Genomic DNA, 25,290 nt, shown 5'->3' with positions numbered 1-25,290 from the left:
ATGCTCTGTGCCACCAACGCCCTCCCCGCTGGCAGCTGCCCAGCTGAAGCCTTGGAGGTTGGTAGCTCACAGGGCAACAGGGCGTTAATATCGAGCTGAGTTTTATGGCCTTTTATCTCAGCACTTGAAAAGACATGACAGCAGTTTATGTGGCCAAGGCCCAGGGTGTGTCCATCCATCCCTTGCTGACTCTTGACTTGTGGTTAAAGGAGGATGAATTAGGTCTGTGCTTTGAGGCTACCTTGGAAGGTGGGTGTGTGAGCTGAGAAATCCGGTCCCCTGTGCTCAATCTTTTCCTCGTGGCCTTTGCCGTGATGGGAGATGGGATTTGCCAAGTGCTCGGGGGGATGTTTTTGCTGTGTTTTGCCTTGACGGCCTCAAAGGACTTCCCTACCCTTTCATCTCGCTTCTAACTGGCATCTCCCCACGTCTCCAGCGCCGGTGACTGCAGCTGGCACGGCTCGCTGGGGCGGAGCGAGGGAAAAAGGGATTTTCCTGACTTCAAAACCCGCCTGTCTCGGTGGCGAGGGACACAGCGCTTGCCAGCAAGTGGGGGCGTGAGGACTTTGGCTGAAGGAGGTCACGGGCATGTCCAGGGAGGAGGAGAACTGACGGGCTTGGAGCCAGCGCTGGGGCTTGGCCAAGGGGGCTGCTCAAGCCAAACCTGTGAGGAGCCTGAGCTGGGGACCGTCGGTGTTGCAGCGAGCTGTGGGAGGAAAATACAGGGGTTTCCTTGGTCAACTGGTACCTTTTACCTGTAAGAAAAACAGCATATTGGCTACCAGGTCCTGATGAACAGCAAAGCTCCCCTGGGCATCTCCCGCAGAGATGCCGCCCTGAGGTTTCCCTATTTCTTCCATCTTTCAGAAAGGAGAAGCTTTAAAATTGTCTTTATACCAAATCTTTTGCCCCACCTGCTCTCGCTTGCACTGCTGGGGTGCCAGAGCTGGAGCCACCCAGCACAGCAGCCGCAGAGCTCGAGTGCCAGCTTCGCCTCTTTCGTTTACCATGTCCAAACGCTGACTTCTAGATGGCACCGAGTTTTTTCTCAGTCGCGTGTGGGTGCAGGGAGATGGTTCACTCTGTTTAGGATATGGCCTCCGGATCCATGCAAGGAGTCCTTCTGCCCTGGCCAGGGCAGAGGGGAGCTGCCGGGCTCTTGAGACCACGGATTCATTCAACAGCTCCAAGTTTGGCATTTCCCAAGGCCTCACCCTCTATTTATTGTTGGCTGGACCATCCTGGAAACTCTTAGTGCGATAGGAAATAGCCGAAGGGAGGGGTCTGCTTTGTTTTTGGGGAGAGATGCAGACAGTCGCTTTGTTTTCCTCTCTTTTTCCCTTAACCCACCAGGAAAAGCAAAGTCTTGACCTGGTGGGTGCTCGCACGTGCGGACGGCGCTGGGCTCTGGCTGGGAGCAGCCTGGGCTCCGACTGCCTGCACCGACCCCCTGCCCCGGGGGACCTGTCAAGCCGAGCACCCCGGCTCCGGGGCTCAGGGGTGCTGTGGGTGGCGGCTGCCCTGCCCTGGCATTGCCGGGGACTTTGAGCCTTTCACAGATGCCCGGGCAGATGATGAGCTGCTTTTGGTTTTGCTGTTGTGCCCTGCCCTGCCGAGACCAGAGATTGCTTCCAGGCATCAGCTTTCCCCAGGCGGGCAGGGCTGGGGCTCTGCGGGAGCTGCCCTGTGATCTCCGTGGCCGTTTCCATCTCTCAGCTCTCTGTAACACAGCGATCTGTGCGTTTCAGGAGGAAGAGGATGGATGTGCTGCCGCGGGTGTGTGCTGGGCTGCTCCTCCTGTCCCTGCTCTGTGCCACCGGCCTCTGCCAAAGGAGCAAAAGTGAGTGCAGATGTGGTAGGTCAATCTGTGGTCCCCCCTTGGCGCTGCCCCTTGGGGACTGCTTGCACCCCTCCTGGGCTCCAGAAACACCGGTTCTCATGCGCGTAAGACCTGTCAGGTGCCTTTCCTCCTGTTTTCTACCTCCCCAGCATCTGGGGCCCATCTCTCGCTACTCTGCTGCTGTTTTGTAGCCCCCTTCCACTAACCACCCAGGCAAAGCCTCCACTGACTCCCCCAGGAGCAGGATCAGCCTTTCTCATGCCCGTGAGGAGCAGCTGGGGGACCTGGGGGTGTTTAGTCTGGAGAAAAGGAGGCTCAGGGGAGACCTTCTTGCTCTACAACTACCTGAAAGGAGGGTGTAGCGAGGTGGGGGTCGGTCTCTTCTTCCAGGTAACAAGTGATAGGACGAGAGGGAACCGTCTCAAGTTGCACGACGGGAGGTTTAGATTGGAGATCAGGGACAATTTCTTCATCGAAAGGGTTCTCAAGCACTGGAATGGGCAGTGGTGGAGTCACCATTCCTGGAGGGATTTAAAAGACGAGTAGATGTGGTGCTGAGGGACATGGGTTAGTGTGGGGTAATGGTTGGACTTGATGATCTTAAAGGTCCTTTTCAACCAAAATGATTCTGTGATTCCCACGGCTCACTCTGTTTTCTCCATTGCTGATGCCCTGATCTTTCCCAGTAGATAACCGCTGCGTGCTGTCCCGGGCAAAGAGCTGCACCGAGTGCATCCGGGTGGACAAGGACTGCTCCTTCTGCACCGACGAGGTGAGACCTTGCAGGGGAGCCCAGGGCTCTGCTTCCCACCCTGCTCATGGAGGGCTCCCACCACCCCTGGTGAAAGCTGGGAGAGGGACCCGAGAGCAGGGGCAGCTTCTAGCTCCAGCTTCTCTCTGCCAAGAGCTGGTCTGGGTGGGAAGTGCCGAAACGTGGGTTTCCTTTGGATAAATGTGGAGAAAGGGGAATCCGGGGCAAACTTGCTATACGGGGGTTTATTAGAAAATGCTGGGTGCCAGGTCTGAAACAGCATGTGCAAGGGATGGAGGGAGAGTCTTATCCCAGACAAACCAGTAACTCACTGGTGGTCGCATTTCCCTGGTGCTGGGGGACGTTGGCTCTTCTGCGCGAGACTCGTCCCCATCTCTCTGCCCCGCTCCTGCTCCCAAAGGCTCACTGACGGTCTCAGCAGAGCACCCTGCTCCCTGACAAGTGCCTTTCCCCCTTGCGTGGGGGATTTGCTGCTTCCTGTGGCTGGAGTGTTGTTCTTGCCCCCTTGGCAGAGCTTTGAAGAGCCTCGTTGCAACTTGCGGGAGAACTTGCTGCGGTACGGCTGCGGGGAGGCCAGCATCGTGTACACCAGGGGCGAGATGCGGACCCAGCAGGTGGGTGCTGGAGACACAGCCCTTGCTCAGCTTCTCCTGAGGGGTCCCACTATTCCCAGTGTCCTTCATCCTCCTCTAGAGTCTTCACCAGGAAAAATACAAAGTCCAGATCTCTGTTTATGTAGGGTCTACTCAAAAATAATGCTCTGCCTTGGCTAGCTGATGAACCTGTTGGCAACCAGCCCCGATCGCTTAGGGCTGGGGTGGTTTTTCAGGCGAAACAGATGTAAGCAAAATACCAGGGTCTGGAGGAGGCGCCCAACTGGGCACGTGTGGACACAGGGGAGGCTGCCTCAGTCCCCGGCTATACATGAGGGAAGGGAGTGTGATCATCCCTGCCTTTCCACTTCCTACATGTCTCTCTGCTCCTTGCCTCCTCCTCATTGCATCTGCACAGGAGGTGGAGTCTGTCCCAGGAGAAGGAGTCCATCCCCTTCACGACACTCTTTCTTCACAGAATATCAGTATCAACAGGTCCCTGCAGAGGACCCAGGTGTCCCCCCAGGGCATGTTCATGCGGCTGCGAGCTGGGGAGGAGATGAGCTTCAACATGGATGTCTTCCAGCCCTTGGAGAGCCCTGTGGATCTCTACATCCTCATGGACTTCTCCTATTCTATGTCTGATGATCTGGACAACCTCAAAAGCATGGGCCAAAACCTAGGTGAGACCAGAGCTGGGAGAAGAGGGGAGCCAGCTCCCGTGCCGATGAAGGCAAGCAGCTCACTCCTGCCCATGGCTGGGAGTTCTCTGCCAGCACCAAAGGGATGCAACTGGCAAAGGGCTGAGAGGTGTCTGGTTTAATTAGAGTTTCTTATTACCGCTGCTTTGTGCAGCTTTGTGGGGGGATGTCTCTCCTGGCCCCGCAGGGATCATCTCTCCTTGCAGCCCAGCATGGGGGCTGGTGCCCTGCAGAGCTGATCTGTGCAGTGGCTTCGGCATCAGGAACCTGTAGGTGTGGTGTGGGCTATTGCAGAAGCTCTGGTCTTGGAAAGGGGCTACCAAAGGCGGTACAGGTTTCTACCCTAAAAAAAAAGACAAGCCCCAAGCCTAAAGAGTTTAAAAGCTGACAGTTTGGGAGTCTCATCTAAGACCTGACCCGCAGAGATGCCCAGGAAAGGACTTTTTCCCTGGAGCAGCGAGCTCACAGACATCTCTTTATTCATGTGTCTCCTCCTCCCTCCCTTCCTTTCCTCCCAGCGGAGTTCCTGCAAGCCCTGACCTCCAATTACACCATCGGATTCGGCAAGTTTGTGGACAAAGTCTCATCCCCTCAGACAGACATGAGACCTGAGAAGTAAGTGAGGCCGATGGGTCTCCGGGATGGGAGCAGAGGGGAGGGCAGGTGCCTTCTGTTTCTCCATGGCTTTCCTGATCTTCAGTGTCTGTGGTGTGAGAGCCTCCATACACCTCTTTCCCCTCATCGTGAATGTCCCCTCTGGCCTCCCCACTCTGTGCTCAGGGCTTGCTGTAGCACCATGCCACTGCCAGTAGTGTCGTCTTCCGCTTTCAGACCTTCCCCGCTCTGCCATGACAGATCGCATGTCTTCTCCTCCGTCTCTGCCCTCATCCCTTCCACCTCTTGGTGCTGATGGCTTGCCAACTCAACTTCATGCCTTCCCTTGAGGGACTCCCCAGCCCCCCGTTGCTCTCCCCACACTTCCTCTCCTTGCACCCAGGCATCCCTTTGCTCCTGCCCCCTGCAAAAACCGTGCTCTCCCCTTCTCTCCTAGGCTGCGTGAGCCCTGGAACAACGCCGACTCCCCCTTCTCCTTCAAGAACATCATACGCCTGACCAGCAACATCAACTACTTCAGCCAGGAGCTCAGGAAAGAGCGCATCTCCGGCAACCTGGACGCCCCCGAGGGCGGCTTTGATGCTATTCTGCAGACGGCTGTTTGCAAGGTGATGGTGGCCAGGGATGTGGGAGCCGTGTGGGCAGGGCTCTGTTTTTAATGAGTAGATCTTCTTGGTACTGGGTGGTGGGCAAAAGAGCACCATGCTGGGCAGCTGATGAGACAGCCAGGGAGCCCAGGTTACACGTTCAGGACAGTTGGTTCTTGCCCTCCCAGCCAGTGCTGAGTCGTTTTGCATTCCCAACTTTTCCTTGGTCTTAGACCACCTGTGCGTGTATCTCTGGTGTGTGATCCCCGGCACAGGAGCTGCTCACTGGGCACCCTGCGTGTGCTCTTTGCTCTGTCCCCCTTTGCGCCCGTGGTGGTGTGAGACTCTGCTCCCTGGAGAACAGCCCGCTTGGGCTTGGCCGTTTGGCTGAGGCATGAGCACAGCTCCAAACGTGCCCAGAAGAGCGTGGGCTTGCCCGCTGTACGTATATGTGCCTGGCGCCGAGCTGCTGGGAGACATCCTATGCATTGAGGTGCAGATGGGGAAGCAGAGACCTCCTGGCTCGGATTCCCAGGGCCACGCAGCTGGTTGCGTTTGCTGCCAAGCGGAGGTGGTGCCTTGCCCCTTGGATTTTCCAGCTCCTGCCAGCGCTGGCCTGCCAATGGCTGCAAGTGCTGTGCAGTGGTTTGGGGGGATCAGAGATAAAGGTTCCTTCTCCCCCTCCTCATCTGTAGGATAAGATCGGCTGGAGGAAGGACAGCACTCACCTGCTCGTGTTCTCCACCGAATCTGCCTTTCACTATGAAGCTGATGGTACCAACGTCCTGGCAGGGATCCTGGCGAGAAATGATGAGCAGTGTCACCTAGACAGCGATGGCACCTACGTGTATGACACCAAGCAGGACTATCCTTCGGTGCCCACCCTGGTGCGTCTGTTGGGCCAACACAACATCATCCCCATCTTTGCTGTCACCAACCACTCCTACAGCTACTATGAGGTGAGGAGACCACGGTGGTGGTGCCACATGGGCTTACCTTTCCTCCAGGACCATTGCAGGGGCCTGCAGCTCAGCTGCAAGGAGAAAGCGTTCTCCTTTCTCTTGTCCCAAGTGCTAAACCAACACCTTGATACTTTGTGAGGGTGCCACAGAGCATTGGGGTGCTCTTCTGGGTCATGGGAGGTCTTGGGGTGTGTTATGGGGTGCAGGAATCTGGGCTCCTAGAGGTCTCCCCGTGTTGGTGTCTGTTTCTTGTAAAGCAGTGGGGACACAAAGCTGGAGAGTAATTTAGGTTGGAAGGGACTTTTGGAGGTCTCTGGTCCAAGCCCTGCTCAAAGCAGAGCCCACTTCAGTGCTAGAGGAGGTTTCTCAAGGCCTTGGCTCAGGGAGCTTCTGTCTCTCTGCAGAAGCTGCACAAGTATTTCCCCATCTCTGAGATCGGGGTGCTCCAGGAGGACTCTTCCAACATTGTGGAGCTGCTCCGCACAGCCTTTGAGGTAACGGTGCTCTCTGGGGCTTCGCTCTTGCTCCCAGGGAAGGCAGAGGGTGGGTACCTCAGGAGAGCAGGCAGGATGCGGCCCCTCTGGGGCAGGCCATGGGGTGGTCACAGGTGTACTGCTGAAAACCAATGCTGTGGTTATCTTCTGCTGCCCAGCGCATCCGCTCCAAGATGGACATCCGGGCTGACTTCGTCCCCAAAGCCATGAAGACAGAGTTCACCTCCTTGATGTATGAAAAGACAGAATCTGGCTCCTTTCACATCACCCGTGGGGAAGTGGTAAGTCCTTGTATGGCCCCAGGGGGAAGGTGTGTGTGAGGGGCTGAGCCCTGCGCTGCGTCCCTGCTTCTTCCTTCACCTGGGGTTGGTCCAGCAGAGCTGGCTCACCCCTGCGGCATGTCCCTTCCTTCCAGGGCAAGTTCAATGTGCGTGTGAAGGCGCTTGAGTATGCCGGCGGGCAGCACGTCTGCAGTCTCCCCGAGAAAGACCGGCAGGGAGTTATCCACGTGAAACCCACGTCCCTGAGCGACAGCCTCAAAGTCACAGCCTCCGTCATCTGTGACGTGTGTCCTTGTGAACAGGTACGTGGGGGTGCGTGTTGCAGAGAGATGTCCTCCTCCTGGCCAGCCTGGGGTGGGAACGTGTTGGCCGGCATGTGTGGGTCCCGCTCGCCCCCTCACCGTTGCTCAGCAGAGGCTCAGCCTGGCAAGGAGATCTTCATCACTGCCTGTACCTAGCTGGGCATGTTGTCCTTTGGCAGAGCTTGGTCTTGTGGGCAAAACTTTGCCCCTAGATCTGCCTTTCTGATTCCTGAAAGGGCCTTGGGGGCAGCTGAGCAAGTTTGGCAGCACCTCTTCCCTCTTCCCTTACAGCAACAGGAGTTTAACTCGCCCAAGTGCAGCTTCCATGGGGACTTCGCTTGCGGGCAGTGCATCTGCCACCCGGGCTGGTAAGGACTTTGCCCAGCTCCGTACCCCTCCCAGGGTTCCTGCTGGGTCTGGGAACCCACAGTGACACACACTCGTGCCCTGGGCATCCTGCCCAGCACCCTGCTGTCCCGTGCTCTGCTCCTGCCTCTCTCAGCACCATCTCCTCCCCCCCAGGCGAGGGGACACGTGCGACTGCTCCCCGGCGTCGTCCCCCAACAACGAAGCCTGCATCCGCCCCGGGGATGCGGAGCCGTGCTCGGGCCGGGGCGAGTGCCTGTGCGGGAAGTGTCAGTGCTACTCCGAGGACCTGATGCAGCGCTTCGACGGGGCGTTCTGCCAGTACGACGTCCTGCAGTGCCCGCGCACCTCCGGCTTCCTCTGCAACGGTGAGAGCAGCCCCAGCGTCGCCCAGCTGTGGGGTGTGCTGTGCCCTGCTCTGTCCTGGTGGCACAGGCAGGGTGTCCCTGGGCTGATGGCACTGGCACGGGGGGGCTGAGTGACCAGCGATGGGCTGTGGGGATTCTGCACTTGACAACGTGCAGGGGGGATGCTGTGGAGTCTGTTTGCAGCTTATTTGCACCCCGAAAAAAGCGGGTGAGCTGCAGATGGGGTCAGGGGAGGGGCAGAGCACTGGACCCTGGGTGATCCCTCCTCTTGTGTCGCAGATCGTGGTCGCTGCTCCAAGGGCGCGTGCGTGTGCGAGAGCGGCTGGGAGGGTCCGGGCTGCGAATGTCCCACGAGCAACGACACCTGCATCGACAGCCGAGGGGTAGGTCCTGCCCTGCCTGCGCGAGGGACGACCGGGCCAGGCAGGGCTGGAGCAAAGTGCCCCGAAGCCCAGGGCCGCGGGGAGCTGGCACCTTGCTGAGTCCCAGTGCCGCTGCGTGTCTGTGGGTGCTCTCGGACGCTGACTGTCACCTCTTCCCTCCCAGGGCATTTGCAATAACCACGGGAGGTGCGAATGCGGCAGATGCATCTGTGACAAGGCTTCGCTGTACACCAGCTCCACCTGCGAAATCAGCTACTCCCTGGTGAGGCTCAGCCTGGGGTCCCTCTGGGTTTATCGCTTCTCCTTCCCACGCAGAACCTCCAGAGAAGGAAAGCAGAGCAGAGATGAAAGCACACCTTGGTCAGGAGCAAAATCCTGAGCAGGGGTTAAACTTGCCTGTCCTGCCTTGGGTGGCCAGGAAGGGTCTGGTATGGGAGCTGCTTTGCAGCCGCGGGCTTTCTTTGCCCTCCAGTTCACCAGCAGCGACTGCTGAAGGTCTGTCTCTGTTTATCTGCACACTGGTGAAGAGCAGAGGTTTGAGGCTCAGCTCCTGGCTTGTTCTGATTTGCCTCAAGACTGGGAAAAAAACGCCCAAACATTTCCTGGTCTGGTGCCTCAGTTTCCCCATTGACAAACATGGGCTAATCCCACAGAGGGAGCGGAGAAAGCTGGCTTGGTCGTATTTTGGAAAGGCCACCTAAAACCCTTGGAGAAGATCTAATCGCTGTCCAAATGCAGGCAGTTGGTATAAGAGATCTTGGAGCTGGCTGTGTTGGGCTCCTGGGCTTATAAATCCTTTGTTAGATGCTCATTCTCTGTGATTGCTCTTTTTTTGACCTTGCCATGGTGCCGGGGTCAGGACGCAGCGTTGCCTCTCCAGCTCTGCCCTTCGGAGGCGATGTCCTCTCCTGGTCCCCATGGGCTGTCTCCTGACTGTCCCACCTTGCCTCTCCGCCCAGGGCTTCCAGGCTGTGTGTGAGAGCATCCGAGACTGCGTTCGCTGCCAGGCCTGGGGAACGGGCAACACGAAGGGGAACTGCAGCACGTGCCACCTCCAGATCCAGATGGTGGAAGAGCTGAAGAAAGGTACCAGGAAAGCGGAGCTGGGTGCAGACAGTGTGGTGTGTCTCCCATGGGCCTGCCCCATGTGTGTGTGCATGTGGGGCTGCTCCTCAAGTTTTTCCTGGTCCTGATGACTTTGCAACCATGTCCCCTCTCTCTGCAGAGGAGGCCAGCGAGTACTGCTCGTTCCAGGACGAGGAGGATGATTGCACGTACCACTACACCCTGGAGGGAGACCCCACCGTCCTCCCCAACACCACCGTCCACGTGCAGAAGAAAAGAGGTGAGCAGGGACCTGGCAGCGAGGGATGTCCAGCCTGGGGTCTGGATCAGCAGTGACCTGCTCCACAGCTCCTCTCATCCCTGCTTTGTCCCTTCACTGTGCCCCTGGGCAGGGTCAGCTGCAGGCAGTACCTCCCTGCGTGGCAGGGTGGGTGACATTGGCTGTCACATGAACTGCAAGGAACCGAGTGTAGCATCCTCAGAGACCAGCACCTTTAGAGATCAGTGCCTCTGCGCTGCTGGCACGAGCAGGGATTGATGCGAGGTGCTGAGTAGCCCCTTGGGATGGCTGGATGTGAGCAGAGAGGTGGGATGGTTCTCCCTGAACAGCATTTTTCCTTGTGAGCACCAAGAGAGAAGTTCTCAAGCTTAACTGGGCTGCTCTATCCCTCAAAGAGCTGTCGTCCAGCCTTTCCCCTCTGTCCCTGCCTCCCCACCCTCCCTGCACACCCCACGCGGTGCCCAGGGGTGACGTTGCTGTCCCTTGCAGAGTGCCCACCGGGGAGCTTCCTCTGGCTCATCCCGCTGCTCATCTTCCTCATCCTGCTCCTGGGGCTGCTGCTGCTGCTCTGCTGGAAGTTCTGCACCTGCTGCAAGGTGAGTGCTTCGGCCGGCTGCCCCAGCCCGGGGAGAGGACCGGAGAAAGCCCAAAGCCATGGCAAACCTCCAGAATCCCTCCAGCCTCCAGCATGGCTGGACTGGCAGCGGCTGGGTCCCAGTGGTACCCAGCACCTCTGCTGTTGCCAACATGAGTTGCTGTGGGATTTCCCCCGCTGAAGGGATAATCTGGCTGAAATCAGCTTCCAGAGCCCTGTCCATCCACTGCCCGCCCACCCCTGCTGATGGGAATCCTCCCAGCTGGAGACATGGGGGTTTTTGCCCATGGTCACAAAGTGATTGTGTCTTTGGCTGTTTGTTTTCTAGGCTTGCCTGGCCCTGCTTCCCTGCTGCGCACGAGGTACCAGCCCTTTGAACTGGGGGGCACAGGGATCTGTGGGGTTCACTGCCTTCCTGGGGAAAAGCTCCCAGCAGAGAGCCTGAGCCAAGGAGCCCTTGAGCTGCTGCCCCACTGCTCCTCCCTGCCCCACACCCTGGTGTGTCCTACTGGGAATCCCGCTGCTGGCTCTCCTCTGACCAGCGTCCCGTGTAATGCCTAGCTGGTGTGATGTGCTCTCCCCACGCATGGACACCCCTGCCCTCTCCACCCCACTCCACTCCTGACATCCCAACACCCTTAGGGTGCTGGAAGCCCTAAGAATTCCCCAGAACAAAGTCTCTGGTGTTGGGAAGTTGATGGCTGGTGTTATCCCAGTCTGCCCAGACCCTGACCCTACCCCTGGTTCTGCAGGTCGCATCGTTGGCTTCAAGGAGGACCACTACATGCTTCGTCACAGCCTCATGTCCTCTGACCACCTGGACACCCCCATGGTCCGCAGCGGGTCCCTCAAGGGTCGGGACACCGTCCGTTGGAAGATCAACAACAACGTTCACAAGCAGGGCTTCGCCTCCCTCACTGCTGCCAACCCCAAAGATCTCAGTGAGTGCCACATGTGAGGAACAGGGCATAGAGGAGATGCTGTGGGTGCTGTAAAGGACACGAACCCTTGGCAGTGGCCCCCAGCTCCAGCAGCCATGGTGTTACCTCCAAGCCCAACTGCAAGGGGGGGTTATTCCTTCATCTGCTTCTGTCCTGGGGGAAGCTGAGCAGCACACTCCTGTGTCCAGCCCTGTAGCAGGGCAGGTGGTAGCATTGGAGACCTCCTGACAGCCTGGCCACATGGTGGATGTACTGTGTGTGTGTCTTAGTCTCATTAGCTCAGTGACCCAGCCTTGATTGTGCTGCCTCATCAGTCCAGAGCCACCACCGGACACTGTTTCCTTTGCTGGATCCGGCAGAGAGCTTCCCAGTCAGCCCTCCAGTTCTCAGAGGGTTTTCTCTGCTGGTGCTATGGGGTTTGGGTGCAAGCGATACAGGATCTGGACACCGAGCATCATGCGTGTCCACGTGCTTCCAGCTTTTGGCTGGGTTATTTCTCTGACCAAGAAGGAAGGAGTCTGACTTGGGAATGTCTCTTTCCAGTTCCCTACGGGCTGTCTCTGAGGCTGACCCGGCTTTTCACGCAGAACCTGGTGAAGCCGGACACGCGGGAGTGCGAGCAGCTGCGCAAGGAAGTGGAGGACAATGTAAGAGCCCGGGCACGAGGAGGCTGCCCCCCAGTCCCACCCCAAGCCACACTGAGGGGGTGTCTGCGATGCTGGGGAAGGGGGAGTGCCCCTCCCCTGCGAACCCAGACAGCTCTTGAAAGGAAGAAGCAATTTTTCCTCTTCCTGAAACAAAGCACAGAATTTAAAAGCACAATTGTGAGAATTATCAAAGCCTTGATGAGATTTGAGGTTTGCTTTGAGGCACGTGGTCTGAAGCTCCTTTTTGGCTTCAGTTCACAGCTTCTTGCCATGTCCTGGGGAGAAGCCATGTGGTGGCCTCTGCCTGGTGTGGCAGGACGAGGGGGGAGGACCCGGGGGGTGGCCAGAGAGCTCTTGTGTTTGCTGGCAGCAGCGTCTGCTCGCTGAACACATCCCTGCTCAGCAAGGGGTATGTTGTGAAAGTCCCTCTCGCTCCTTGCAGCTGAACGATGTTTTCAAACACATCCCGGGCTGCCACAAGCTCCAGCAGACCAAGTTCAGGTGAGTCACTGGGCAAGAGACCTTCTGCAAGGCAGGGTTCCCCAGGGCCCTGCTGATGGACCAGAGGGCTGGGGTGTGAAATCTGGGATGCCGGGAGGGAGAGTGGTCTGTGAGACATCCCCGGCACAAGCACGGTGCAGTGCTTCACCCACCCAGGGCTGCAGAGCAGAGCCCACACAGCTGTGCAGGTGATCTCAGCTGCATCTGGCTTTGGACCTGAGACTCCTAAAGACGGGGACAAATCCTGGTTGCATGGTGCTCAGTGGGAAAATTCCCATTACTTCAAAAGTTTCAGCCCTGTGCAAAGTTGTGAGTGGCTGGTGCAGGACAGAGGAGTCTGGGGATGCCAGCGCTGAACAGGGAGTGTTATCGCCTCCCCATGGCTCTGACCAGATGTGATCTCCCCCGTGGGCACATTCCCCATTGCATTGGGAAACCCAGGGCTGGAGGGAGCAGCCAGGCAGGAGGGAACATGTGATGGGCTCTGTGGGATGGTTGGCAGCCGCAGGGCAGCTGCCGCAGCTCAGACCTGCGCAGGGCTGTGATTCACACAGAACTTTGTCTCCCCAAATGCATTAGTCACCCTGATTTGTTTTTTTTTTCCCCCCCCAGGTTACAGCCCAATTCTGGGAAAAGGTAAGACAAACTTGCAGCCATCTTTTGTTTTGCTTCTCCCTCGTTGCACCCACATGGGTGGGGTGACTGAATGCCCCACGCACTCACTAGCCCCTCCAGTTGCCATGTGAGATGAGCAACCCTGGCCTCAGCTCTTACCTGGCTTTCTCTTCCCACCGGTCACAGGCAGGACCACACCATTGTGGACACAGTGCTCACCGCCCCTCGCTCAGCCAAGCCAGAGATCATCAAAGTGATGGAAAAGCACGTTTCGCATGAGGCTTTCAATGACCTGAAGGTTTCACCGGGTTATTACACTGTGACCTCAGACCAAGGTAGGGAGCAGAGCCCAGCGCTGCTTTCTGGCTGGGGTGGCGGGGGGCATTTCCCACCTCTCACCATTGCCCCTTCCCTCAGATGCCCATGGGATGGTGGAGTTCCAAGAGGCCGTGGAGCTGGTGGATGTCCGTGTCCCACTCTTCATCAGGGAGGATGATGACGACGAGAAGGAGCTGCAGGTGGAGGCCATTGATGTCCCTACTGGCATCGCAGAGATTGGACGCAGGCTAGTCAACATCACCATCATCAAAGAACAAGGTGAAGGGCTGTGACCACAGCATGAGATGAAGAGCGTTTGTGTTTGAGTGTCCCATGCCCAGATGGACTCGTGGTTTCTAAGGAAGGTTCAGCCTGCATATCTGAGCTCCCCCAGATCACAGGCCAGAGACTTGCTTGGTGACTCCTGTCTTAAGTCATCGGGGTCTAAACTAGAGCATCTTTTAAAGCATCCAGAGGAGGGTCATCATCCCTGGTCACAGAGACCCAAACATTTGACCATCACAAGTTTAGATGCTACCAACTCCATGGCAGATCCAGGGCTGACCATATGCCTCTGCTGCTCCAGTTCACAGATTGCTGGAGTAAAGGAAAACCTCTTTGCTGTGCTTGGGGCAGGTGAATGTCCCCCGCAGTTTGCCTCTGATTCCCATCTAGTTGTTTTGAGTAGAGAGCATGAGTCAGGAGTGGTAGTCTCCAGCCCGTGCAGCAACATTTCATACACAGTTCACACCCATGGGAGACAGGAACTCTGTTCAGGGAGGACACCTGCGTGTTTGTAATGTGAATCTTCGTGTATTTGCTCTGCACATTCCTTCTCTTCTGCCCCTTCCAGCCAGCAGCCTCATCACCTTCTTGCAGCCAGCCTATTCCCACAGCCGCTTTGATAAGCTGGCCAAGATCCCTGTCCTCCGGGAGATCATAGACAACGGGAAATCTCAAGTCACCTACAGGACCCGGGATCTCACTGCCAAGAACGGCAGGGTAAGGGTGATGCTCCTGGCCTTGGCAGGCAGGAACGAGTGGGCACAGAGGGCTGGGAAGGAACCGACCCTGAGGCTGCAGAAGAGCGGTTGATCAGGCTCAAAGGGGATGTGGCTGGGAGACAGGAGACCCAAGGCTTGAGGTTAGCACAAGGGCAGACATTCCCCTCCATCCCCTGCTCCCTGTGCATCAGGGACCTGAGAGGCTGCCTGTACCTGAGGCAGAGGGTACCGGCTGCCCCCTGAGCTGTGGGCACTGGGAAGCAAGTGGGGATTCACTGGGAGACAAGGGGAAGCTCTCTGGGAGCCTTCCCATGGATGCTGCGGGCTGTAATCACACACATCTTCCTTCTCCTCCAGGACTACATCTTCACAGAGGGTGACCTGGTCTTCCAGCCTGGGGAGACCCGGAAGGAGGTGCAGGTCCCCTTGCTGGAGCTAACTGAAATAGATACCCTCCTACACAACTCCCAGCTCAAGCAGTTCGCCATCGACCTCCTCCATCCCAAGTACGGCGCCAAGATTGGCCGATACCCCCAGACCACGGTGACCATCGCTGACCCAGGTAGGGGCTGGCAGCCAGGCGATGGGGGATGGCAGCAGAGGTTATGGGACCCCCACACCAGACCAGCCCACCCCGAGGCAGTGTACAGAGCTCCAGCCCTGCTCCTCACCCAAAAAGCGGCAATGAGGATGTTCCTCCAGCTCCGACTGGTAGATTTGGGCCTCCCTCTAGAGGCATTAGTGGGTATAGACAGTGGGTGGGAAGAAGACAGATAATCTACCTTGCAAAAGGAAAGAGAGTGGATTCTTCATTCCTTTTCCTTGGAGATTTGAATAAAAAACTATAAAAATAGGGGAGAGGTGGCACTTGCCATGAGCTGTGCTTGGTGGTTCCTGAGGCTGGACAAGCAAAACTGTAAGGGCTGTCATCAAGTGGGTCAATAACGTAAAGGTATTTGTCACAGTATCAGTCATGAATACTGGGGGTACAAGAAAGTCCCTTGTCACTGGAAGACCGACCAGCACCACTTCAGGGGCAGGCACTGGGGCTGGAGAGGCTCCAGAGAGCTCTTGGCTGGACTTGGTGGGTTTCCAGGAGAAGCAGCTGGGCAACTGAAGAAGGCTCTGCCCATCTCCATCTTCTCTCATGGCTGCACAGGGCAACTGATCAAGATGCTGAGGCATTATTAAATACATTCAGACAGAGCTAAAGATTCTCAGAGGCAAGAAGGCAGTCTCTTCATTTCTTCCCACCTGGGCAGCCTGTGAGAAGCAGCAGGATGTGTAGGACTTGGGGGCTCTGAGCCTGACTCTCATGCCAGCTTGCTGTGTATTTTTGGGGGATGTCATCACCACGTGCCTCAGTTTCCCTTCCCTACGATGGGCATCTACCCCTCAGAAATGCTTTGAGAGGCTCACTCAGGAGGGCAGGGCAGTGCTGGAGAGAGGCACGCTCCCTTCTCCTTCCTCATGAGGGACTAGCACTGATGTGACCTTTCTTCCTCATGTCTGCAGAGGTGGTGGATGGTGTCCCCTCGATGACTGGCCTGAGCCAGGTCTCCCAGTCCCCCAAAGGCCGCCTGAGTGCACCGCTTAATCCCAATGCCCACGCGCTCAGCTCCAGGGAAATCCGCTTCAGCTGGTTTCCTCCACCGGGAAAACCTCTGGGGTACAAGGTAAGGGGTGAGTGGATCCTGGGGGAGGGTGTGGGCCCCATCCTGCAGGTGTCTCACACACACAGCCACTTGTGCCGAAGGGATGGGGAGAAGACGCCCAAAGGAGGGAGCAAGTTCACCCCTTCTGGTCCCGTCCATCCTTGAGGAACCATTGCTGGGTGGATGTGGGATTTGCAGGAAAGATTCCTGGTGGGTTCGTCTCCTGTTCCATCACTTACTGTGAAATGCCCAGACTGTTCTGGCCTCCCATTTCAGAGGAATGGCACAACACCCTGTCTTTCCCAGAGCAGATCTCGTAAGAGATGGGGAATTTCTCACCCATTATGGTGAGGATCTGAAGGAATCATGGCTTGCTCTTGCTTGGCCAGGTGAAATACTGGATCCAAGGGGACCCCGAATCAGAAGCCCATCTCATTGATGTCAAAGCACCATCAGCAGAGCTGAGTAACCTCTACCCTTTCTGCGACTACGAGATGCAAGTCTGTGCCTACAATGCCATGGGTGAAGGAGCTTACTCCGACATCATCCACTGCCGCACGCTTGAGGACGGTGAGGGACTCTGCACTTTTCTTCCCACCATCTGGGAGCAAGTTGGTGCCTGTGAACCTGACATGGGGTTGGGGCTCCAGCCCTGAGCTTCTGATGGTCTTGAGGACAAGCACTGAGTGGCTCCCACTGCGACCCAGCTGTGATCTGGGAGCTCTGGGCATCTGCATGCGTTGGCACCCGACTTGCGCTAACCTGGACCCTTTGCTCTTGCCTTTCCAGTCCCCAGCGAGCCCGGCCGCTTGGCTTTCAATGTCGTGTCTTCCACCGTGACGCAGCTGAGCTGGGCTGAGCCTGCAGAAACCAACGGGGAGATCACGGCTTACGAAGTCAGTTATGGACTTGTCAATGAGGACAACGGTAAGAGCTCATTTTCTGACCAGGGCACTCCAGCCAGGCTGAGGGGCTGGAGCACACCTTCCACAGTCTGGGCCAGTCCCAAGCAGCAGCAGAACCAGAACGACTCCAAGCATGTTTCTTGTGAAAACTGGGATCTGGAGGGGTCACTTTTTGATGGAAGGAGTACAGAAAAATCACCACTCAGGGTTTAATCCTGCAAAGCCCAGAGCGCTCTCAGTTCCCATTCACTTCCATGGAGTTTTGTGTTGTTTTTCATCTTAAAAACGTAGTTCCTAGGTCTAGACCTAGGGCTAGGGTGCCGGGAAGATGCTATTTGGTGACACACCAGCAACAGGAGACCTCTGCTGTAGGCTGACTTCAGCGTTCAGTTTGGGAATTTCCCTGGGACGATGTCATGCCTGTCGTGAGCAGCCCACATAGCTGCTGCACCTTGTCCCAGAGCCAGGCTGTGTCCTGACACCAAACCTCAGCAAGCCTGTTGGCCAAGGGTGGGGTGCTGGTGGGGTCTTCTGTGTCTCGAGACCTCGTGGGTGATATGTGTACCTGTATTTGCAGTACCCATTGGCCCAATGAAGAGGGTGCTGGTTGAAGACCCAAAGAAGCGCATGGTGCTGATAGAAAACCTGCGGGAGTCCCAGCCCTATCGCTACATGGTGAAGGCCAGAAATGGTGCTGGCTGGGGACCTGAGAGAGAAGCCACCATCAACCTTGCTACGCAGCCCAAGCGCCCGATGTCCAGTGAGTTACTACCCTGCCTGGGTGGGGAGCAGGGGGGCAGGAACAGTTCTGCGCAGTTTTCTCCATCACCCCAGCTGCTTCTCCCCATCCCACCCACTCAGTGAATGCTGAAGGCCAGCCTGAGCGTGGGAGACTTGTGTGATTTTTAAGCTGCATGTCTAATGGCACTTTGCACCTCTCCTTCAGTCCCCATCATCCCCGATGTCCCAATCATTGATGCAGAGGGAGGTGAGGACTATGACAGCTACCTGATGTACAGCGCAGATGTGCTTCGCTCTCCAGCTGGCAGCAAGCGCCCCAGTGTCTCTGATGATTCAGGTACGTTGCTCTCAGTTTTGCAAAGGTCATCTTTAACGTTAATTTTCCTTAACAGCTTTCAGCAATGAGCTTCATTGCTCCTTTCCCCCTCATGGAGATGGGGAGATCCAAGTCATGGAGCTGGTGGAGATCAGCCTTTCCAAAGCACAGTAGCTACATCCGTGGGAACACTTGACTAGTCACAGTGTAAATAAGACTAGTGCCTCCTTGTCTTAGCCATGAGGCAAAGAGAAATCTCAGCATGGGGTGGGAGAGAAGCTTTTCGTGGCCCTCCCTGCTCATCTTCCCTTCCTGTTGCCATTTGGCTGGACCATGAGAGTTACTGTCAGCAAACAAGCACTGGCAAGGCACAGACCTCCAAGTCCCTTGGATGCTCAGGGTCTTGGCCAAGCCAACAGGAGGGAACTCACCAAGTGCTGCGAAAGCACTGGCCTCTCTTCCTCCATCACTTCACTCTCTTGTCTTGTGCTGGGACAACGAGGGTAAGATGGGCTGTAAGTAAAATGATGAGGCTTGTCAGTAGGATCTGGAGGGTTTTTCCTTGGGGGGGTTCTTCAGGGCCTAGGATCCAGGAGCGAGTCCCTGGTCCTTTCAAAGTGCAAGGTAATGGGAACAGCAAGAGTCCGACCATCCCGAGTACACATCAAGGAGTGAGGAAACCTCTCCTGAGCAGAGGACAATTGTCGCAGACTCTTCGTGACAGGGACAGGCGTGTGGTGGGACTTTGACTCGTGCCTTTTGTCGTGATGGACGCGGGGCTGCAAAACAGCCCTGGGGCTGAGGAAACCCCATGCATGTCACATTCCCACCATCCTCCATCTACTGGTTACACGATGGTTGCACCGCCTGAATTCATCAGCCAACACTAGGCGAGACGGGCCGTGAATGGGTGTCGTTCCCACTGGCACCTTCCCCTACCCAGCAAGCAGCACAAAAGCGGCGGGTAGCCCACTCTGTTCCCTGCAGATCATGCCAACATCAGTGCTTGCGTTGTCCCAAAAGGCTCCAGGTGGAAATACGTGCAGTTGCTGGGAGAAGACTTGGATCTTCGCCGCATCACCTGGAGGCTCCCACCTGAAACCATTCCCCGCCTCTCTGGCAGCAGCCGAGTCTCCTCGGACACTGAGGGTCTCCTCCATGAGGAGGATAGCAACGTGGCTACTGGCAGCCTGAGGAGGAGTGGGACACCCCAGCCCCAAGCAGGTGAAGGATGGCTTCGTTACGGCACTGAGTGTCCTGTCTCGTCCTGCTCTGAGCCGAGGGATCGGCGGCTGGGGTCTGCCCCAGTATGTGTCCCCTTCCTCCCCTTGTGTGCCCATCCTCGTGTTGGTGTGATGCACTGTTCACGTGCTGTAGTCTGCTTCAAAACCTTGTCCTGGTGTGTCTACTCACAAGAGTGTCAAGGTAACCCCATCTCGGCATGGACTTGGGAGCCTGCTAGCAAGTTGCTTCTACAAAAGGCTGGACCTTCGAGGCAGGAGCAAACTCAGACGATACCTGCTAAGTGCCACCTCCAAGGGCAGTTCCTCACCTTAATTAAGTGCCCTGAGCTTCTGGGGCAGATCTGCTGGACAGTTAAAGAGAAATCACTCTCTCATGGGTAGCTGATCTCTCCTGGCCTACTGGGAAGGGATGGGGGTTCGTCAAGGAGCAGAGTTTGCTTTTCAGATCTAACTGAGATTGGATCCAGAGTGAGATTTGGAGAAACCGCCTCCATAAAGGCCTGTTTTCTTTCTTTCACCTTCTTTTTTTGATCCGAAATTAAAAACCCTGTGCTTGCGTCTAAGGAGAGATGTGAGAGAACGTGGCGAGAACCACAAGGCAGTGCCCCAGCGAGGCCGAGGTCTGGAGTTACCTTGGGCACCATGGGTGTCTCTGGTGCTGGGTGTAGGGCAAAGTCTCCATTTACCTGTTTGTTTCCACATCATTGCATTGGGTGGTTGTGGCTTGTTCTAGATGTAGCGTTCCAGAACAACCTTCCAGAGTGGCTGAAGCCGGGATGCAGCCAAGGCAGGGTGCACCATGATGCCTCCTGCTTCCCCCCCATGGAAACTGGAGCAGCAGCCCTGTCCACAGTCACATTCCTTATGGTGTGCCCTCTTTCACAGAGCACTTGCTGAATGGCCGGGTGGACTTCTCCCTCCCCGGCAGTGGCAGCGGCACACTGACCAGGACAACCAATACCAGCTACCACCAGCTGAGCTCACACATGCAGCAGGAGCACAGGGTGATGGGGAGCTCCTCACTGACGAGAGACTACTCCATGACGCTGATGGGGCACGGTGAGTACTGTGATGATGGGACCTGTCCTTCTCTCCACCCTCGTGACTGTCTTTGGACCCAAGCCCTGCAAGTCCTGTTGGGGTGAGGACTATGTTCTCAGCTAAGGGGGTCTATGAACTAGAGATCTGGAAGGTCATGTCTTCACCACTGATGTGTAGGTGTTTTGCTAAGGCCTCCCTGCTCCCAGACCAGTTTGGAAAGGGTTCCCACCCCTCACATGCAGACTGCTGGGGAAAGGGAGCTACATCCTCGTCCTCACACCGCGAAGCACTCCGGAAAGAGCCTGTGTCTCTCTTGCTCTGTCTAGCAGCACGGTTGCCTTTCAGCTCCACACGTGTACATCAGCTGGCACTGACAGAGGGTTGCTAAAAGGCTTTTCAAATCTGAGTCTTAGAGCCATCTCTGCAGGAGGCAGCACCTGGGCTGAACCTGCGCTGAAGTCTCCAATGGTGTTTTTCTCTCTTTCTCTTGCACTGCTTCTGTAGATTACCCGGGGAGACTCCTCCCTCCCATCCATGAAGATGCTGGGAGGACAATCCCACGGCCTCGGGATGTGGGTTTCAGGAGCAGGGCAAAGGTGAAGGGTTACTACCCCAGCACTGGCTTTCGGGACTCTATAATCATGACTGATGGGTCTGCGGGGATTTGCAAGTACATAGGTACAGCTTTGTCCAGTGTCTCCTCCCAGCCACGCATCCCATAACAGCCAAGCCACCGGCCGTCCATGAGCTGTTGCCATCCACTGCTCACCACAAACCTTCTCTCCATGGCTTGCTGTGTGCCACACTGATCTTCCTCCTGACCTGGCCTGTGCCTCCATCACACTACCTTTCCATTTACAGGTGACTTCAGCTGTGTTTCAACCCACTCGGGCTGATTAACACTCACCACCACTGCTGATCAGCTCATTGTCCCCATCCTCTTCATTCCTAACAAGCTTGTTGTTCTCAGCCTCACCCCACAGGCCTTTGAAGGACTTTTGGGGAGAACGTGTGCTCCATGAGATGCTCCTCTGCAAGCTCCTTAGCCAAAGCCCATGTCAGTGAGGGGGCTTCAGTCCCTGAGTGTCACCTGGGAGGCTGCTGATCTTGCCCTGAGGCTTGTGTCCCGGTGGGCTGAGTTGGGGGGCAGCCAGAGCACCCAGTCCTGGTTCCAGCTGCCCCATCCCCTTGAACAGGCCCTGGGGGTGTTGGGCTGCTTTAGCTATAGACTAGGGCCAGTCTTAACTGAGCTACATCTGAAGATGTCTGTGAAGCTTCTGACAGACTGGACAGGGTGCTTCGGGGTGAGCGAGGAGGGCCACACACTGCACCGGGGCCCCTGCTCTAGTCTCTCTACTACAGGGGCATGAAGCTTACCTTAACTTGTCCCACACAAGGTTGGCACCCCAAGGCCATGGCACATCATTGTAGGTGTGCAGAGCCAGCCAGTCCCCTCCTCGTGACAGGCCAGCTTGCAGAGATGACATCTCACCACGTTCTCCCCAGATCATCGGGACCATCCCACGCTTGCGCGTGCCGCCCCCTCCTCTCCCTTAGCCCCAAGCCCCCAAATCTCCACCCTGATGTTTCCTTTTTGCCTCAGACTCCAGGCTGCCACTGGGCGTCCCCGACACCCCCACACGCCTGGTGTTCTCCGCCCTGGGACCCACGTCCCTGAAGGTGAGCTGGCAGGAGCCACACTGCGAGAAGGAGGTGCAGGGCTACAGCGTGCAGTACCAGCTCCTCAATGGAGGTCAGTGAACAGGCGGCTGGTGCCCACCAGGTAGTTGGTGGTGGGAGTTTCTGGTAGTGGAGAGTCTGATCTGGGTCTTCTCCTGGGCAACTGGCTCTGTGTGACCCTGCTTGAGCAGGGGGGGTTGGACCAGATGACCTCCAGAAGTCCCTTCCAACTTCAACCATTCTGGGATTTGGAGACTGGTCCCAACTCTGCTTTTTATGGAACCTTGAAGAAATGTCTCAGCTATCCCACAGCTCTCGTTCTCCATTTCTGCTGGAGGGACAATTCCTGGGGTTGCTTGTGGAGTCACCCCTCCTCCAAAAACCTTGGACTCATTTTCCACCAGCCCCAGCATCTTAGTTGAAGGTTTTTTTCATCACATTGGACTTGAAGGAAGGATTGGACTGAAAATATCTTATTTTTACATGAAACTTGGGGCAGTGTTAGTGAAAAAGTAATTCTCTTTGGCTGAAAATCCTTGAGTTTTCAAGAAGCTGTTGTTTGTCCCAAGCCTTTTTTGGAACAACATCTCATCCTGCACTATGATTTGTTGGTGGCAAGGTGTGATAGAGGTGGCCAGGAGGGGCCCCAGATGACTTTTCCAGTCAGTTCATTTGGGATAGAGTTTAGGCGAAAGCCATGTCTCTGACGTCCCCCTTCCCTGTGTGTCCCAGGAGAGGTGCACCGACTCACCATCCCCAACCCCAGCCAGAACTCGGTGGTGGTAGAGGACCTGCTGCCCAACCACTCCTACATCTTCAAGGTGAAGGCGCAGAGTGAGGAGGGCTGGGGCCCTGAGAGGGAAGGAGTCATCACCATAGAGTCCCAGGTGGACCCGCAGAGCCCACTCAGCCCTGTACCAGGTAAGGTGGATGAGGAACAGGAGAAGGGTAGCACTGATGTCTCTGCTGCTGTCTACAGTGCTGGCCTTGCTGTTTTCTCTCCCCCTACCACATCCTGAGCTCTCCTTTCCTTCCTTTCATTTAGAAATAGGACTTTCTTCCCCATGCACTCACCATCCACTAGCTGTCTAGATAGCTGAGACCTTCCAGCTCGTTTCATAAATGCTGTGTGCAGATCCCTCCCAGGCTCCTCCTTGCCACCTTCTGTGATACTGATCTCTCGCTCGTGCTCCTGCAGGTTCACCCTTCACGCTGAGCACACCCAGTGCTCCTGGACCACTGGTTTTCACTGCCCTCAGCCCTGACTCCCTGCAGCTCAGCTGGGAGAGACCCCGCAAGCCCAATGGGTCCATCTTGGGCTACATGATCACTTGTGAGATGCTGCATGGAGGAGGTATGGTATCAGGCTGTAGAAGCCCCAGTTCTCTGTGTAGAACACAAGATACCTCCAGCAAAGGCAGCAACTTGCTGCATTTTTGCTGGGACCAGCAACAAAGTTGTCTGCTTACATTGGTGCAGACAAAGTGGGGACATGGGGCTGATTCCAGGCCTGGGAGCTGCTGGACCCTGATGCTTTGTGTCATTGCATGGTCTGGTGTCAGAAATGTGGTGGGAAGAGGAAGGACCTGTAGCCTATTAGAGCCCAAACCCAGTGGAGGTTGTTTGTTGAGGATCACCACTGTACAAAAGTAGGATTGACTTAACCCTTAAGTAGAACTGGGTGTAATCATACAGTCTGTGGGTGGCATAAAGCTTGGGGAAAGCCAAGATAGCAGCCAGAGTAGGAGGGGAGTATGTTTGGAGGGACCATCACTCCCGTCTGTCTTCACCGCTGGTATGTTTGTGTGGATTAGGGGAGCCCAGGAATATCTATGTCGAAGGAGACAATCCGGAAACTACCCTGACTGTGCCCCACCTGAGTGAGAATGTCCCATACAAGTTCAAAGTGCAAGCCAAGACCACCCAAGGCTTTGGGCCAGAGAGAGAAGGCATCATCACAATTGAATCTCAGGATGGAGGTATGGTACCATGTCTTCGTGGAGGTGCAAAGATAAGAAACCTCTCGGAGCAGGGAACACAGCTCCTGGAGTGCCTTTCCAGCTCTGGTGGTGACTCCATTTTCCATGAAAGACATGGAGACATTGTCTTCCATGAAGACAATGCTGTGCCTTGTGAGCACCGTCCCAATCCTGATGCACTAAATGGGGGAGGATCATGAGAACCTGCCAATGTTTAATTTATTATGAAACTTCTGTCTTACGCCTGGTTGTACGCATACCTGGAGGCAGCTTCTTACACTGCACAGGTGTAAGACCTTCCCAGTCCTCCCAGTTCCTCCTAAACCTGTCTCTGATGTCAGTAAGAGAAACCTCCCGAGCTGACTCTTGGTGCTCACTGTGCAGTGTTGAGGAGTTGGAAGCTCCTTGTCATTTCCTGCCTGACTTGTCCCTTTTCCTTATCCCCAGGCACTTTCTCCCAGTTTGGAGGACAGCAGTACATGAGAGAAGAAGTGTACAAGTTCCCCACCGAATACACCACCAAAACCAGCATCAGCCATTCTTCCCTGGATCCCCACTTCACAGGTAGAGGCTCACTGTCTGCTTTGAAACCCTCAGAAAGTAAAGGGTAACTTTGCTTATCCAAACGTCTGAGGGTGCTTTTACCTCAACTGTCAAAGGCAGGGAGGGAGGGTCCATCAGGTGGGATTGGTGAAGAGGACCAGGCCCTTTCCCACACTGTGCCTCTGCTCTGCTCCAGAGGCAGTTGCAGTCATTTCTCCATGTGCTGCCCAATCACAGAGGGAAGGGTGAGTTTTCAAAGTCCCCCAGGACTATCACTAGGGACCAAATCACAGCTCTCCCTGCAAGGTTAGATCTCTTCAGAGCAGAAAAAAACAAAGCAGTGTGATGATCATCTTTAATTACATCAGTGTAGTTGTCCCATGTTGTCCCACTTGAGTTCATGAGTTCACACTGCAACATGGAGAGTGTGGGAGCTGCTGTGAGATCCATCTTTCTGACTGACATAGTGAAGTACTGAATCACTTGATCTGGAGAGGTTTTCCATCAGTGAAAGCGGTATTTAAGGAGAAACCTCTGCCAGGAATCATCAGGTAGAGCAGATCCTCTTCCCTGTGACCCCACACTTAGCGCAGTGTCCTCACCACAGAGCTTCTCGTTGCAGATGGCATGCTCATGACAACCCAGCGAGTGGAGAGTGCCAGCAGCACCCTCACCAAACAGGTCACCAAAGAGTTTGTGAGCCGGACCGTGATGTCCAGTGGGACCCTCACCAAACAGATGGAGAGGCAGTTCTACGAGGCGTGAGCCAGGGCAGGCTGTCCACCAGCGGGACATTTGTGTTCAGATGGCAGGACTTTGTGGAACGATCCAAGGGTTCTTCATCCAGACACCGCCACAGTGCCTGGGAAGCTCCTCCTGTGGGCAGAGACCTTCCATGGCACTTGGAGCTCTGGACCTCTCCTTTGGAGCCCAGTGCACTCCAAGCTCTAGCACGG

The 25,290-nt window shown here is 56.0% G+C and overlaps 1 protein-coding gene across 1 annotated transcript; it reads left to right on the top strand.

Moving 5' to 3' along the window:
• Nucleotides 1-25,280, top strand: ITGB4 (integrin subunit beta 4). Its single transcript, XM_068413556.1, has 41 exons — nucleotides 1-57; nucleotides 1,732-1,840; nucleotides 2,530-2,612; nucleotides 3,125-3,226; nucleotides 3,684-3,888; nucleotides 4,425-4,521; nucleotides 4,958-5,129; nucleotides 5,804-6,067; nucleotides 6,475-6,564; nucleotides 6,723-6,845; nucleotides 6,980-7,147; nucleotides 7,439-7,515; nucleotides 7,670-7,881; nucleotides 8,161-8,264; nucleotides 8,428-8,526; nucleotides 9,224-9,350; nucleotides 9,490-9,609; nucleotides 10,099-10,205; nucleotides 10,533-10,566; nucleotides 10,957-11,145; nucleotides 11,689-11,792; nucleotides 12,235-12,293; nucleotides 12,906-12,929; nucleotides 13,095-13,243; nucleotides 13,326-13,505; nucleotides 14,080-14,228; nucleotides 14,588-14,792; nucleotides 15,746-15,906; nucleotides 16,275-16,455; nucleotides 16,675-16,812; nucleotides 17,368-17,550; nucleotides 17,737-17,868; nucleotides 18,871-19,071; nucleotides 19,977-20,150; nucleotides 20,637-20,810; nucleotides 21,736-21,885; nucleotides 22,545-22,733; nucleotides 23,011-23,166; nucleotides 23,627-23,791; nucleotides 24,239-24,355; nucleotides 24,957-25,280. The coding sequence occupies exons 1-41, from the start codon at nucleotides 1-3 to the stop codon at nucleotides 25,097-25,099; spliced, it is 5,673 nt and encodes a 1,890-aa protein (XP_068269657.1). The 3' UTR covers nucleotides 25,100-25,280.
• Nucleotides 25,281-25,290: the final 10 nt, after the last annotated feature.

The sequence above is a fragment of the Nyctibius grandis genome, chromosome 15 (genome assembly GCF_013368605.1).
Source record: "Nyctibius grandis isolate bNycGra1 chromosome 15, bNycGra1.pri, whole genome shotgun sequence".
Taxonomy (NCBI): Eukaryota; Metazoa; Chordata; class Aves; order Nyctibiiformes; family Nyctibiidae; genus Nyctibius; species Nyctibius grandis.
The sequence above is the reverse complement of the archived record's forward strand: the minus strand, read 5'-3'. Positions and strand labels throughout refer to the sequence as shown.

Bases quoted from the DNA above. Each gene is read 5' to 3' on its own strand.
- ITGB4 (XM_068413556.1), top strand. From the start codon at position 1: ATGCTCTGTGCCACCAACGCCCTCCCCGCTGGCAGCTGCCCAGCTGAA. The intron at 6,846-6,979 runs GTAAGTCCTTGT...CCTTCCTTCCAG, and splicing joins ACATCACCCGTGGGGAAGTG to GGCAAGTTCAATGTGCGTGT. The intron at 15,907-16,274 runs GTAAGGGGTGAG...TTGCTTGGCCAG, and splicing joins GAAAACCTCTGGGGTACAAG to GTGAAATACTGGATCCAAGG.